At 45.3% G+C, this 16,863-nt stretch overlaps 1 protein-coding gene across 1 annotated transcript in view; it reads left to right on the top strand.

The window, feature by feature from the left end:
* LOC138674721 (uncharacterized) overlaps positions 1 to 16,863 on the top strand; it is a 95,042-nt gene that overhangs the window by 6,055 nt on the left and 72,124 nt on the right. The window contains exon 2 of the mRNA XM_069762538.1: positions 16,676 to 16,711. Within this exon, the coding sequence (XP_069618639.1) occupies positions 16,676 to 16,711 (36 nt within the window). The remainder of the gene's footprint in view (positions 1 to 16,675; positions 16,712 to 16,863) is intronic.

The following is a 16,863-nucleotide window of genomic DNA, read 5'->3' as shown; positions in this document are numbered from 1 at the left end:
ACCACAATGGACATAGAGGTCAGAGCACATACAGAGACCTGACAATAACCCAAAAACATAGAACGAGCTCTGAGACGTGGGAACTCTGCTGACCGCAATCCCTAATCCTCTCCAACCACACTAGAGGCAGCCGTGGATTGCGCCTAACGCTCCCTATGCAACTCGGCACAGCCTGAGAAACTAGCTAGCCTGAAGATAGAAAATAAGCCTACCTTGCCTCAGAGAAATACCCCAAAGGAAAAGGCAGCCCCCACATATAATGACTGTGAGTTAAGATGAAAAGACAAACGTAGAGATGAAATAGATTTAGCAAAGTGAGGCCCGACTTTCTGAACAGAGCGAGGATAGGTAAGGTAACTTTGCGGTCAACACAAAACCCTACAAAAACCACGCAAAGGGGGCAAAAAGACCCTCCGTACCGAACTAACGGCACGGAGGTGCACCCTCTGCGTCCCAGAGCTTCCAGCAAGCAGGAAAAAACAAATAGACAAGCTGGACAGAAAAATGCAGCAAACAAAATAGCAAAGCAGAACTTAGCTATGCAGAGCAGCAGGCCACAGGAACGATCCAGGGGGAAACAGGTCCAATACTAGAACATTGACTGGAGGCCAGGATCAAAGCACTAGGTGGAGTTAAATAGAGCAGCACCTAACGACTTCACCACATCACCTGAGGAAGGAAACTCAGAAGCCGCAGTACCACTTTCCTCCACCAACGGAAGCTCACAGAGAGAATCAGCCGAAGTACCACTTGTGACCACAGGAGGGAGCTCTGCCACAGAATTCACAACAGTACCCCCCCCTTGAGGAGGGGTCACCGAACCCTCATCAGAGCCCCCAGGACGACCAGGATGAGCCATATGAAAGGCACGAACAAGATCCGGAGCATGGACATCAGAGGCAAAGACCCAGGAATTATCTTCCTGAGCATAACCCTTCCACTTAACCAGATACTGGAGTTTCCGTCTTAAAACACGAGAATCCAAAATCTTCTCCACAATATACTCCAACTCCCCCTCCACCAAAACCGGGGCAGGAGGATCAACAGATGGAACCATAGGTGCCACGTATCTCCGCAACAATGACCTATGGAATACGTTATGTATGGAAAAAGAATCCGGAAGGGTCAGACGAAAAGACACAGGATTAAGAACCTCAGAAATCCTATACGGACCAATGAAACGAGGTTTAAACTTAGGAGAGGAAACCTTCATAGGAATATGACGAGAAGATAACCAAACCAAATCCCCAACACGAAGTCGGGGACCCACACAGCGTCTGCGATTAGCGAAACGTTGAGCCTTCTCCTGGGACAAGGTCAAATTGTCCACTACATGAGTCCAAATCTGCTGCAACCTGTCCACCACAGTATCCACACCAGGACAGTCCGAAGACTCAACCTGCCCTGAAGAGAAACGAGGATGGAACCCAGAGTTGCAGAAAAACGGCGAAACCAAGGTAGCCGAGCTGGCCCGATTATTAAGGGCGAACTCAGCCAAAGGCAAAAAGGACACCCAGTCATCCTGATCAGCAGAAACAAAGCATCTCAGATATGTTTCCAAGGTCTGGTTGGTTCGTTCGGTCTGGCCATTAGTCTGAGGATGGAAAGCCGAGGAAAAAGACAAGTCAATGCCCATCCTACCACAAAAGGCTCGCCAAAACCTCGAAACAAACTGGGAACCTCTGTCAGAAACGATATTCTCTGGAATGCCATGTAAACGAACCACATGCTGGAAGAACAATGACACCAAATCAGAGGAGGAAGGTAATTTAGACAAGGGTACCAAATGGACCATCTTAGAGAAGCGATCACAGACCACCCAAATGACTGACATCTTTTGAGAGACGGGAAGATCTGAAATAAAATCCATAGAGATATGTGTCCAAGGCCTCTTCGGGACCGGCAAGGGCAAAAGCAACCCACTGGCACGAGAACAGCAGGGCTTAGCCTGAGCACAAATCCCACAGGACTGCACAAAAGTACGCACATCCCGCGACAGAGATGGCCACCAAAAGGATCTAGCCACTAACTCTCTGGTACCAAAGATTCCAGGATGACCGGCCAACACCGAACAATGAACCTCAGAGATAACTTTATTCGTCCACCTATCAGGGACAAACAGTTTCTCCGCTGGGCAGCGATCAGGTTTATTAGCCTGAAATTTTTGCAGCACCCGCCGCAAATCAGGGGAGATGGCAGACACAATTACTCCCTCTTTGAGGATACCCGCCGGCTCAGATAAACCCGGAGAGTCGGGCACAAAACTCCTAGACAGAGCATCCGCCTTCACATTTTTAGAGCCCGGAAGGTACGAAATCACAAAGTCAAAACGGGCAAAAAACAGCGACCAACGAGCCTGTCTAGGATTCAACCGCTTGGCAGAATCGAGATAAGTCAAGTTCTTATGATCAGTCAAGACCACCACGCGATGCTTAGCTCCTTCAAGCCAATGACGCCACTCCTCGAATGCCCACTTCATGGCCAGCAACTCTCGATTGCCCACATCATAATTACGCTCAGCAGGCGAAAACTTCCTGGAAAAGAAGGCACATGGTTTCATCACCGAGCAATCAGAACCTCTCTGCGACAAAACAGCCCCTGCTCCAATCTCAGAAGCATCAACCTCGACCTGGAACGGAAGCGAAACATCTGGTTGACACAACACAGGGGAAGAAGAAAAACGACGCTTCAACTCTTGAAAAGCTTCCACAGCAGCAGAAGACCAATTGACCACATCAGCACCCTTCTTGGTCAAATCGGTCAATGGTCTAGCAATACTAGAAAAATTGCAGATGAAGCGACGATAAAAATTAGCAAAGCCCAGGAACTTTTGCAGACTTTTCAGAGATGTCGGCTGAGTCCAATCATGGATGGCTTGGACCTTAACAGGGTCCATCTCGATAGTAGAAGGGGAAAAGATGAACCCCAAAAATGAAACCTTCTGAACACCAAAGAGACACTTTGATCCCTTCACAAACAAAGAATTAGCACGCAGGAACTGAAACACCGTTCTGACCTGCTTCACATGAGACTCCCAATCATCCGAGAAGATCAAAATGTCATCCAAGTACACAATCAGGAATTTATCCAGGTACTCTCGGAAGATGTCATGCATAAAGGACTGAAACACTGATGGAGCATTGGCAAGTCCGAATGGCATTACTAGATACTCAAAATGGCCCTCGGGCGTATTAAATGCAGTTTTCCATTCATCGCCTCGTTTAATACGCACAAGATTATACGCACCACGAAGATCTATCTTGGTGAACCAATTAGCCCCCTTAATCCGAGCAAACAAATCAGATAACAACGGCATGGGGTACTGAAATTTAACCGTGATCTTATTTAGAAGGCGGTAATCTATACAAGGTCTCAGTGAACCATCCTTCTTGGCTACAAAAAAGAACCCTGCTCCTAATGGCGACGATGACGGGCGAATATGCCCCTTCTCCAAGGACTCCTTCACATAACTCCGCATAGCGGCGTGCTCAGGCACAGATAAATTAAACAGTCGACCTTTTGGGAATTTACTACCAGGAATCAAATCGATAGCACAATCACAATCCCTATGCGGAGGTAGGGTATCGGACTTGGCTCATCAAATACATCCCGGTAATCAGACAAGAACTCTGGAACCTCAGAAGGGGTGGATGACGAAATAGTCAGAAATGGGACATCACCATGTACCCCCTGACAACCCCAGCTGGACACAGACATGGATTTCCAATCTAATACTGGATTATGGACTTGTAGCCATGGCAACCCCAACACGACTACATCATGCAGATTATGCAACACCAGAAAGCGAATAACCTCCTGATGTGCAGGAGCCATGCACATGGTCAGCTGGGTCCAGTACTGAGGCTTATTCTTAGCCAAAGGCGTAGCATCAATTCCTCTCAATGGAATAGGACACTGCAAGGGCTCCAAGAAAAACCCACAACGCCTAGCATACTCCAAGTCCATCAAATTCAGGGCAGCGCCTGAATCCACAAATGCCATGACAGAATACGATGACAAAGAGCAGATCAAGGTAACGGACAGAAGAAATTTTGAAGGGACCGTACCAATGGTGGCAGACCTAGCGAACCGCTTAGTGCGCTTAGGACAATCAGAGATAGCATGAGTGGAATCACCACAGTAGAAACACAGCCCATTCAGACGTCTGTGTTCTTGCCGTTCAACTCTGGTCAAAGTCCTATCGCACTGCACAGGCTCAGGTTTAAGCTCAGGTAATACCGCCAAATGGTGCACAGATTTACGCTCACGCAAGCGTCGACCGATCTGAATGGCCAAAGACATAGACTCATTCAGACCAGCAGGCATATGAAATCCCACCATGACATCCTTAAGGGCTTCAGAGAGACCTTTTCTGAAAATAGCTGCGAGCGCACCTTCATTCCATTGAGTGAGTACGGACCACTTTCTAAATTTCTGACAATATACCTCTATCTCATCCTGACCCTGACACAGAGCCAGCAAGTTTTTCTCTGCCTGATCCACTGAATTAGGTTCATCGTACAGCAATCCGAGCGCCAGGAAAAACGCATCGATATTACTTAATGCAGGATCTCCTGACGCAAGAGAAAATGCCCAGTCCTGAGGGTCGCCACGCAAAAAAGAAATAATGATCCTAACTTGTTGAACTGGGTCACCAGAGGAGCGAGATTTCAAAGCCAGAAATAGTTTACAATTATTTTTGAAACTCAGAAATTTAGTTCTATCTCCAAAAAACAAATCAGGAATAGGAATTCTCGGTTCTAACATAGAATTCTGAACCACAAAGTCTTGAATATTTTGTACTCTTGCCGTGAGCTGATCCACACATGAAGACAGACCTTTAATGTCCATCGCTACACCTGTGTCCTGAACCACCCAAATGTCTAGGGGAAAAAAAAGGCAAAACACAGTGCAGAGAAAAAAAAATGGTCTCAGAACTTCTTTTTTCCCTCTATTGAGAATCATTAGTACTTTGGGCCTCCAGTACTGTTATGATAAGGTAATTCAGTACCACAATGGACATAGAGGTCAGAGCACATACAGAGACCTGACAATAACCCAAAAACATAGAACGAGCTCTGAGAAGTGGGAACTCTGCTGACCGCAATCCCTAATCCTCTCCAACCACACTAGAGGCAGCCGTGGATTGCGCCTAACGCTCCCTATGCAACTCGGCACAGCCTGAGAAACTAGCTAGCCTGAAGATAGAAAATAAGCCTACCTTGCCTCAGAGAAATACCCCAAAGGAAAAGGCAGCCCCCACATATAATGACTGTGAGTTAAGATGAAAAGACAAACGTAGAGATGAAATAGATTTAGCAAAGTGAGGCCCGACTTTCTGAACAGAGCGAGGATAGGAAAGGTAACTTTGCGGTCAACACAAAACCCTACAAAAACCACGCAAAGGGGGCAAAAAGACCCTCCGTACCGAACTAACGGCACGGAGGTGCACCCTCTGCGTCCCAGAGCTTCCAACAAGCAGGAAAAAACAAATAGACAAGCTGGACAGAAAAATACAGCAAACAAAATAGCAAAGCAGAACTTAGCTATGCAGAGCAGCAGGCCACAGGAACGATCCAGGAGGAAACAGGTCCAATACTAGAACATTGACTGGAGGCCAGGATCAAAGCACTAGGTGGAGTTAAATAGAGCAGCACCTAACGACTTCACCACATCACCTGAGGAAGGAAACTCAGAAGCTGCAGTACCACTTTCCTCCACCAACGGAAGCTCACAGAGAGAATCAGCCGAAGTACCACTTGTGACCACAGGAGGGAGCTCTGCCACAGAATTCACAACACCCTTGCCCTTGCTGTCTGATTTGTTCGCTCGGATTAAGGGGGCTAGTTGGTTCACCAAGATAGATCTTCGTGGTGCGTATAATCTTGTGCGTATTAAAAGGGGCGATGAATGGAAAACAGCATTTAATACGCCCGAGGGCCATTTTGAGTACCTGGTGATGCCATTCAGGCTTTCTAATGCTCCATCAGTGTTTCTGTCCTTTATGCATGACATCTTCCGAGAGTACCTGGATAAATTCCTGATTGTATACTTGGATGATATATTGGTCTTCTCGGATGATTGGGAGTCTCACGTGAAGCAGGTCAGAATGGTGTTCCAGATCCTGCGTGCGAATTCTTTGTTTGTGAAGGGGTCTAAGTGTCTCTTTGGTGTTCAGAAGGTTTCATTTTTGGGTTTCATTTTTTCCCCTTCTACTATTGAGATGGACCCTGTTAAAGTTCGAGCCATTCATGATTGGACTCAGCCGACATCTCTGAAGAGTCTGCAAAAGTTCCTGGGCTTTGCTAATTTTTATCGTCGCTTCATCAATAATTTTTCTTGTATTGCTAAACCGTTGAATGATTTAACCAAGAAGGGTGCTGATGTGGTCAATTGGTCTTCTGCTGTGGAAGCTTTTCAAGAGTTGAAGCGTCGTTTTTCCTCTGCCCCTGTGTTGTGCCAACCAGATGTTTCGCTCCCGTTCCAGATCGAGGTTGATGCTTCTGAGATTGGAGCAGGGGCTGTTTTGTCGCAAAGAAGTTCTGATGGCTCGGTGATGAAGCCATGCGCCTTCTTTTCCAGGAAGTTTTCGCCTGCTGAGCGTAATTATGATGTTGGCAATCATGAGTTGCTGGCCATGAAGTGGGCATTCGAGGAGTGGCGTCATTGGCTTGAAGGAGCTAAGCATCGCGTGGTGGTCTTGACTGATCACAAGAACTTGATTTATCTCGAGTCAGCCAAGCGGTTGAATCCTAGACAGGCTCGTTGGTCGCTGTTTTTCTCCCGTTTTGACTTTGTGGTTTCGTTCCTTCAGGGCTCTAAAAATGTGAAGGCGGATGCCCTGTCTAGGAGTTTTGTGCCCGACTCTCCAGGTTTGTCTGAGCCGGCGAGTGTTCTCAAGGAGGGGGTAATTTTGTCTGCCATCTCCCCTGATTTGCGGCGGGTGCTACAAAAATTTCAGGCTAATAGACCTGACCGTTACCCAGCGGAGAAACTGTTTGTCCCTGATAAATGGATGAGTAGAGTTTTCTCTGAGGTTCATTGTTCGGTGTTGGCTGGTCATCCTGGAATCTTTGGTACCAGAGATTTGGTGGCTAGATCCTTTTGGTGGCCGTCTCTGTCGCGGGATGTGCGTTCATTTGTGAAGTCCTGTGGGATTTGTGCTCGGGCTAAGCCCTGCTGTTCTCGTGCCAGTGGGTTGCTTTTGCCCTTGCCAGTCCCGAAGAGGCCCTGGACACATATCTCTATGGATTTTATTTCGGATCTCCCCGTCTCTCAAAAAATGTCGGTCATTTGGGTTGTTTGTGATCGCTTTTCTAAGATGGTCCATTTGGTACCCTTGTCTAAATTGCCCTCCTCCTCTGATTTGGTGCCATTGTTCTTCCAGCATGTGGTTCATTTACATGGTATTCCGGAGAACATCGTTTCTGACAGAGGTTCCCAGTTTGTGTCGAGGTTTTGGCGAGCCTTTTGTGGTAGGATGGGCATTGATTTGTCTTTTTCCTCGGCTTTCCATCCTCAGACAAATGGCCAGACTGAATGAACCAATCAGACCTTGGAAACATATCTGAGATGTTTTGCTTGTGCCGATCAGGATGATTGGGTGTCCTTTTTGCCTTTGGCTGAGTTCGCCCTTAATAATCGGGCCAGCTCGGCTACTTTGGTTTCGCCGTTTTTCTGCAATTCCGGCTTCCATCCTCGTTTCTCTTCAGGGCAGGTTGAGTCTTCTGACTGTCCTGGCGTGGATACTGTGGTGGATAGGTTGCAGCAGATTTGGACTCATGTGGTGGACAATTTGACATTGTCTGAGGAGAAGGCTCAGCGTTTCGCTAACCGCAGGCGCTGTGTGGGTCCCCGACTTCGTGTTGGGGATTTGGTTTGGTTGTCATCTCGTTATATCCCTATGAAAGTTTCTTCTCCTAAGTTTAAGCCGCGTTTCATTGGTCCGTATAGGATTTCTGAGGTTCTTAATCCTGTGTCTTTTCGTTTGACCCTTCCAGCTTCTTTTTCCATCCATAACGTGTTCCATAGGTCATTGTTGCGGAGATACGTGGCACCTGTGGTTCCATCCGTTGATCCTCCTGCCCCGGTTTTGGTTGAGGGGGAGTTGGAGAATATAGTGGAGAAGATTTTGGATTCTCGTATTTCGAGACGGAAACTCCAGTACCTGGTTAAGTGGAAGGGTTATGGTCAGGAAGATAATTCCTGGGTCTTTGCCTCTGATGTTCATGCTGCCGATCTGGTTCGTGCCTTTCATTTGGCTCATCCTGGTCGGCCTGGGGGCTCTGGTGAGCGTTCGGTGACCCCTCCTCAAGGGGGGGGGGGGGTACTGTTGTGAATTCTGTGGTCAAGCTCCCTCCTGTGGTCATGAGTGGTACTTCGGCTGGTTCTGTCTATGAGCTTCCTCTGGTGGATGTGAGTGGGGCTGCGGCTTCTGAGTTTCCTTCCTCAGGTGACGAGGTTAAGTCGTTAGGTGCTGCTCTACTTAACTCCACCTAGTTCTTTGTTCCTGGCCTCCAGGCAATGTTCCAGTATTGGCCTTGCTATCTCCTGGATCGTTCCTGTGGCCTGTCTGCCTTGCATGAGCTAAGTTTTGCTTATGTTACTTTTGTTTCCTATATTTTCTGTCCAGCTTGCTATATTGGTTTTTCTTGCTTGCTGGAAGCTCTGAGACACAGAGGGAGCACCTCCGTACCGTTAGTCGGTGCGGAGGGTCTTTTTGTTCCCCTCTGCGTGGTTGTTTGTAGGTTTTTGTGCTGACCGCAAAGCTATCTTTCCTATCCTCGGTCTATTCAGTAAGTCGGGCCTCACTTTGCTAAAATCTATTTCATCTCTGTGTTTGTATTTTCATCTTACTCACAGTCATTATATGTGGGGGGCTGCCTTTTCCTTTGGGGAATTTCTCTGAGGCAAGGTAGGCTTATTTTTCTATCTTCAGGGCTAGCTAGTTTCTCAGGCTGTGACGAGGCGCCTAGGTTCTGGTCAGGAGCGCTCCACAGCTACCTTTAGTGTGGTATGATAGGATCAGGGATTGCGGTCAGCAGAGTTCCCACGTCTCAGAGCTCGTCCTATTTAGTAACTAAACAGGTCACTTGTGTGCTCTTAACCACTAGGTCTATTGTGGTTCTGAATCACCTGTTCATAACAACACACATACACACATACAGTACACACATACACACATACAGTACACACATATACAGATAGAGTACACACATACACACATACAGTACACACATACACATACAGTACACACACATACACACTTGCAGTACACACATACACACATACAGTACACACATACACATAGAGTACACACACATACACACTTGCAGTACACACATATACAGATAGAGTACACACATATACACATACAGTACACACATACACATACAGTACACACACATACACACTTGCAGTACACACATACAGTACACACATACACATAGAGTACACACACATACACACTTGCAGTACACACATATACAGATAGAGTACACACATATACACATACAGTACACACATACACATACAGTACACACACATACACACTTGCAGTACACATATACACACATACAGTACATACACATAGAGTACACACACATACACACTTGCAGTACACACATATACAGATAGAGTACACACATATACACATACAGTACATACATACACACATACAGTATATACTCACCAAACAGCTAATCCCTGACGTCCTCGATCACTTGCAAAAAATAAAAATAAACCAACAGTATACTCCCTGTTCCAACGTAATCCATTTAATAACGAGCGTCCCACGACGATCCCCCGTGTAGAGCTGTCACATCGGCAGATGTGATCGCTCTCCAGGAGCTATGGTGATACACTGACGGCAGCTCTCCTCCTGCACTGTATCACTCCGCCGTCAGAGGTCACTGGAGTTCATGCGGTCACTTGCGGCACCGCTGTGTGAGAATATTCCCACGCAGCGTTGCCGTAAAGTGGGAGCGGCACACCGACTGGAGTATTATCTCCAGTGTATCATCAGAGGCTCCTGTAGAGCGGTCACATCTCCTGATGTGACCGCTCTACACAGGAGATCGTCGTGGGACACTCATTATTAAATGGATTACATCGGAACAAGGAGTATGTGTGTTGGTTTATTATTTCATTTTATTCAGGAGAACGAGGGCTTCGCATGGATTAGCTGGACAATAAAGATGGGAAACTGTTGTGTTTTATTTCATTAAAATACTTTATTCTGGCTGTGTCTTTATTTAACCCTTTAACATATATAGGATTAGTAATGGATAGGTATCTTATTGACGCCTCTCCATTACTAAGCCAGCTTGATGTCACCTGACAATACAAAGGTGTCCGCTGCGTCCAAAGCGCTCGAAATACGACACATGGAAACATAAAGCAGATTTTGTGTGTGTGTCTTTAACTCTTTATGTACCATTTTATTATGTTCATTACTAAACATCGGGCTTGGTATTATCTATCTATGATCTACCTATTATCTATTATCCATTATCCATCTATTTATTATCGACCTATTATCTATTTATCTATTACATATCTATTATCTATCTATCATCTGTTATCTATCTACGTATCATCTATTACATATCTATCTATCATCTATCTATCTATCTATCTATCTATCTATCTATCTATCTATCTATTATCTATCATCTATATATCTAGTATCTATTATCTATCTATCTTTCTATCATCTATTTTATATCTACCTTTCTGTCTATTATCTATCTATTATTTATTTATTATCTACCTATCTACCTATTATCTATCTATCGATCTATCTATCTATCATCTATTATCTATCTATCTATTATCTTTCTATTATATTTATCTATTATCTATCTATCTATTATCTATTATATATCTATTATCTACCTATCTATCTATCTATCTATCTATCTATCTATCTATCTATCTATCTATCTATCTATCTATTATCTATCTATCTGTGTTTTGTGTGTAAACATTATATGTGATGATATTATGGTCATCAATGGAGAATGTAAATGAAGAGGTTGGACAAGAAACGACATCACAATTTTTTTTCTTAAATAATAGATCTTTATTTAGCTTACAAAAGCAAATTCAAATCCGTGTGGATTTCCACTTGAGTTTTCTGCCAAGAGAGGAATAATCTGTGCAGAAAATCCACACCGTGTACACATCGCCTAATCTGTATGTTTAGGAAATTACACCACAATCAAAATACTGCACTATCGGTGAGCAGTAATATGTGAAGCAGCGAGTAACGCTTGGAACATCGCTAAAAAATTATTATTATTATTTATTGTTATAGCGCCATTTATTCCATGGCGCTTTACATGTGAGGAGGGGTATACATAATAAAAACAAGTACAATAATCTTAAACAATACAAGTCACAACTGGTACAGGAGGAGAGAGGACCCTGCCCGCGAAGGCTCACAATCTACAAGGGATGGGTGAGGATACAGTAGGTGAGGATAGAGCTGGTCATGCAGCGGTTTGGTCAATCGGTGGTTACTGCAGGTTGTAGGATTGTCGGAAGAGGTGGGTCTTCAGGTTCTTTTTGAAGGTTTCGATGGTAGGCGAGAGTCTGATATGTTGTGGTAGAGAGTTCCAGAGTAGGGGGGAGGCATGGGAGAAATCTTGTATGCGATTGTGGGAAGAGGAGATAAGAGGGGAGTAGAGAAGGAGATCTTGTGAGGATCGGAGGTTGCGTGTAGGTAAGTACCGGGAGACAAGGTCACAGATGTATGGAGGACACAGGTTGTGGATGGCTTTGTATGTCATGGTTAGGCTTTTGTAGTGGAGTCTCTGGGCAATGGGGAGCCAGTGAAGGGATTGACAGAGGGAAGAGGCCGGGGAATAGCGGGAGGACAGGTGGATTAGTCGGGCAGCAGAGTTTAGAGTAGATTGGAGGGGTGCGAGAGTGTTAGAGGGGAGGCCACAGAGCAGGAGGTTGCAGTAGTCAAGGCGAGAGATGATGAGGGCATGGACTAGGGTTTTTGTAGATTCATGGTTGAGGAATGAACGGATTCGTGAAATATTTTTGAGTTGAAGTCGGCAGGAAGTGGAAAGGGCTTGGATATGTGGTTTGAAGGAGAGATCAGCGTCAAGGATTACCCCGAGGCAGCGAGCTTGTGGGACTGGGGAGAGTGGGCAGCCATTTACTGTAATGGATAAGTTCGTTGGGGGGGTCGCGTGAGATGGGGGAAAGATGATGAATTCTGTTTTGTCCATGTTAAGTTTCAGAAATCTTGCGGAGAAGAAGGATGAAATAGTGGACAGACATTGAGGGATTCTGGTTAGTAGGGAGGTGATATCTGGTCCAGAGATGTAGATCTGTGTGTCATCAGCATAGAGGTGATACTGAAAGCCGTGAGATTCTATGAGCTGTCCCAGGCCAAAGGTGTAGATGGAGAAGAGCAGGGGCCCTAGGACTGAACCTTGTGGGACTCCGACAGATAGGGGGCGAGGTGAGGAGGTGGTGTGTGAGTGGGAGACGCTGAATGTCCGGTCTGTTATATTAAAAAATATAAACAAATGAGGACATAAGTTAGGAGGAGTTTTTTTGTTTTTTTACAGATAATGGCATAGATAGAACAATATAAGCACTAATATAAACCCTAAGTAGTATCTATAAGAATGAACAAAAAGGACTTATCAGAAAATTGGCAACCAACATACATAAATGAACACAGAAAAGCCTAAATAAAGATACATAAGCAGAGCGTGGGCTCGCTGAAGAAGTGTAACATGGAGAATCTCATGGGGAGCGAAGAGAATGTTGTGAAGGAAAGGCAAAGAGCAATGGGTTAAAACAATCATGAGTCCTGGAGAGTCTACGTATAACTAAATGGTATATAATGAGGAAAGAAAGATTACAGACATATACTTAAGTGTAGGCTGGGAAGATGTACTACTGCTCCCAAAATAGGGGGAGGAAGCGGACTGGAGAACAAACCGGGAGAGAAATACGGGAAATTAATTGTAATCATGGAACCCGTGCTAGAGAGTGCCAGAATGTAGGCAAAAAGCATGGGGTAAAAATATGGGGAAACAGATAGCATGGGATAAAGAGTATAAAGCAGACTGCAACTTTACTGTAGATTGGGGTGCTGCTACAGGGCTCCCAAAACAGGGGGAAGAGCTGTGAAACGCAAAAATGGACTATAATAATAATGGGATCCGGGCTCGGAGTTAACACTAACCTGGGATGTGGGTCCTGGTGGCCTAGTGGTACTGGGCTGCAGTGTGGTGGAAGGGTGGTGGTGTAGGGGCATAGGTGGCAGTGGATCTGCTTTTATATGTGCAATGAGCTGCTCTTCCTGTATCACCGCACATATAAAAACACAACTATGTACAGTGCCTACAAGTAGTATTCAACCCCCTGCAGATTTAGCAGGTTTACACATTTGGAATTAACTTGGCATTGTGACATTTGGACTGTAGATCAGCCTGGAAGTGTGAAATGCACTGCAGCAAAAAAGAATGTTATTTCTTTGTTTATTTTTTTTTTTTAAATTGTGAAAAGTCTTTTCAGAGGGTCATTTATTATTCAACCCCTCAACCCACCAGGATTCTGTTTGGTTCTCCTAAAGTATTAAGAAGTAGTTCAGGCACAAAGAACAATTAGCTTCACATGTTTGGATTAATTATCTCTTTTTCCAGCCTTTTCTGACTATTTAAGACCCTCCCCAAACTTGTGAACAGCACTCATACATGGTCAGCATGGGAGAGACAAAGAAGCATTCCAAGACATCAGAGACAAGATCGTGGAGGGTCACAAGGCTGGCAAGGGGTACAAAACCCTTTCCAAGGAGTTGTGCCTACCTGTCTCCACTGTTGGGAGCATCATCCGGAAGTGGAAGGCTTATGGAACTACTGTTAGCCTTCGACGGCCTGGACAGCCTTTGAAAGTTTCCTCCCGTGCCGAGGCCAGGCTTGTCCGAAGAGTCAAGGCTAACCCAAGGACAACAAGGAAGGAGCTCCGGGAAGATCTCATGGCAGTGGGGACATTGGTTTCAGTCAATACCATAAGTAACGTACTCCACCGCAATGGTCTCTGTTCCAGACGAGCCCATAAGGTACCTTTACTTTCAAAGCGTCATGTCAAGGCTCGTCTACAGTTTGCTCATGATCACTTGGAGGACTCTGAGACTGACTGGTTCAAGGTTCTCTGGTCTGATGAGACCAAGATCGAGATCTTTGGTGCCAACCACACACGTGACGTTTGGAGACTGGATGGCACTGCATACGACCCCAAGAATACCATCCCTACAGTCAAGCATGGTGGTGGCAGCATCATGCTGTGGGGCTGTTTCTCAGCCAAGGGGCCTGGCCATCTGGTCCGCATCCATGGGAAGATGGATAGCACAGCCTACCTGGAGATTTTGGCCAAGAACCTCCGCTCCTCCATCAAGGATCTTAAGATGGGTCGTCATTTCATCTTCCATCAAGACAACGACCCAAAGCACACAGCCAAGAAAACCAAGGCCTGGTTCAAGAGGCAAAAAATCAAGGTGTTGCAGAGGCCTAGTCAGTCTCCTGACCTTAACCCAATTGAAAACTTGTGGAAGTAGCTCAAGATTAAAGTCCACATGAGACACCCAAAGAACCTAGATAACTTGGAGAAGATCTGCATGGAGGAGTGGGCCAAGATAACTCCAGAGACCTGTGCCTGCCTGATAAGGTCTTATAAAAGACGATTATTAGCTTTAATTGCAAACAAAGGTTATTCCACAAAATATTAAACCTAGGGGTTGAATAATAATTGACCCACACTTTTATGTTTAAAATTTATAAAAATTTAACTGAGCAACAAAACTTTTGGTTTGTAAGATTTATGCATCTGTTAATAAATCCTGCTCTTGTTTGAAGTTTGAAGGCTCTAACTTATTTGCATCTTATTAAACCTGCTAAATCTGCAGGGGGTTGAATACTACTTGTAGGCACTGTATGTAGTGAGATCCTCCTAGTGGTGTCTGGATAAATCTGTATGTAGTGTGCTCCCCCTAGTGGTGTCTGGATAAATCTGTATGTTGTGAGCTCCCCCTAGTGGTGGCTGTATAAATCTGTATGTTGTGAGCTCCCCCTAGTGGTGGCTGTATAAATCTGTATGTAGCGAGCTCCCTCTAGTGGTGGCTGTATAAATCTATATGTAGTGAACTTCCCTTAGTTGTGGCTATATACGTCTGTGTGTAGTGAGATCCTCTAATGGTGTCTGGATAAATCTGTATGCACCCTATAATGGTGGCTGTATAGATCTGTATGTAGTGAGCTCCCTATAATGGTGGCTGTATAAATCTGTATTTAGCGAGCTCCCCCTAAGTGGCTGTATAAATCTATGTAGTGAGCTCCCCCTTGTGGCGGCTGTATGAATCTGTATGTAGTGAGCTCCCCCTAGTGGTGGCTGTATAAATCTATATAGTGAGCTCCCCCTAGTGGCGGCTGTCTAAATGTGTATGTAGTGAGCTCTTCCTGGTGGAGGCTGTATAAATCTGTATGTAGTGAGCTCCCCCTAGAGGTGGCTGTATAAATCTATGTAGTGAGCTCCCCCTTGTGGCGGCTGTATAAATCTGAATGTAGTGCCCTCCCTCTGACTGCATAAATCTGTATGTAGTGAACGTCCCCATAGTGGTAGTTGTATAAATCTCTAGGTAGATAGCTCCCTCTAGTGGTGGCTTTAGGTTGACACTTCACAGTTTGCCATCAATCACTAGTGTCAAACTCATCCTAGGGAACCCCATAGTAGTTTTCCGCTTCGACTGAATAGCAGATAACACCTGACCTCTGAGCGCAGCCCCTGCTGATTCTAGTTCTGCACAGAATGGTGCATATTGAAGATGTACAGATAACTATAAGAAGGACTTGGGGATCCTAGTTAATGATAAACTTACCTGGAGCAGCCAGTGCCAGGCAGCAGCTGCCAAGGCAAACAGGATCATGGGGTGCATTAAAAGAGGTCTGGATACACATGATGAGAGCATTATACTGCCTCTGTACAAATCCCTAGTTAGACCGCACATGGAGTACTGTGTCCAGTTTTGGGCACCGGTGCTCAGGAAGGATATAATGGAACTAGAGAGAGTACAAAGGAGGGCAACAAAATTAATAAAGGGGATGGGAGAACTACAATACCCAGATAGATTAGCGAAATTAGGATTATTTAGTCTAGAAAAAAGACGACTGAGGGGCGATCTAATAACCATGTATAAGTATATAAGGGGACAATACAAATATCTCGCTGAGGATCTGTTTATACCAAGGAAGGTGACGGGCACAAGGGGGCATTCTTTGCGTCTGGAGGAGAGAAGGTTTTTCCACCAACATAGAAGAGGATTCTTTACTGTTAGGGCAGTGAGAATCTGGAATTGCTTGCCTGAGGAGGTGGTGATGGCGAACTCAGTCGAGGGGTTCAAGAGAGGCCTGGATGTCTTCCTGGAGCAGAACAATATTGTATCATACAATTATTAGGTTCTGTAGAAGGACGTAGATCTGGGGATTTATTATGATGGAATATAGGCTGAACTGGATGGACAAATGTCTTTTTTCGGCCTTACTAACTATGTTACTATAATGATTGTATTGACATCAGAAGTGTGAGTGCAGCTCTGGATGTAACTGGAGCATAAGGCAATAACACATTTCCATCTTGCTTGTTTGTACTGCAGATGCATCCAGTGCGAGAGCCCAGTGCTGATACCCAGGTAAGAGTTGTACTGCGTGACTTGTATGGTCGCCCCGTTCCCCTGCTGCACTGCCATATAAGAATAGCGCCTTTCATAGGACTGGCGCCAGGACAAAGAGCTCCTATCTGCTACACTGGTCGCTCAATATCTTTCTCTGAATATGCCTTTGT

Source organism: Ranitomeya imitator, chromosome 4, assembly GCF_032444005.1.
Source record: "Ranitomeya imitator isolate aRanImi1 chromosome 4, aRanImi1.pri, whole genome shotgun sequence".
Lineage (NCBI taxonomy): Eukaryota > Metazoa > Chordata > Amphibia > Anura > Dendrobatidae > Ranitomeya > Ranitomeya imitator.
Note: the sequence above shows the minus strand (reverse complement) of the source record. Positions and strands in the feature narration are given on the sequence as shown.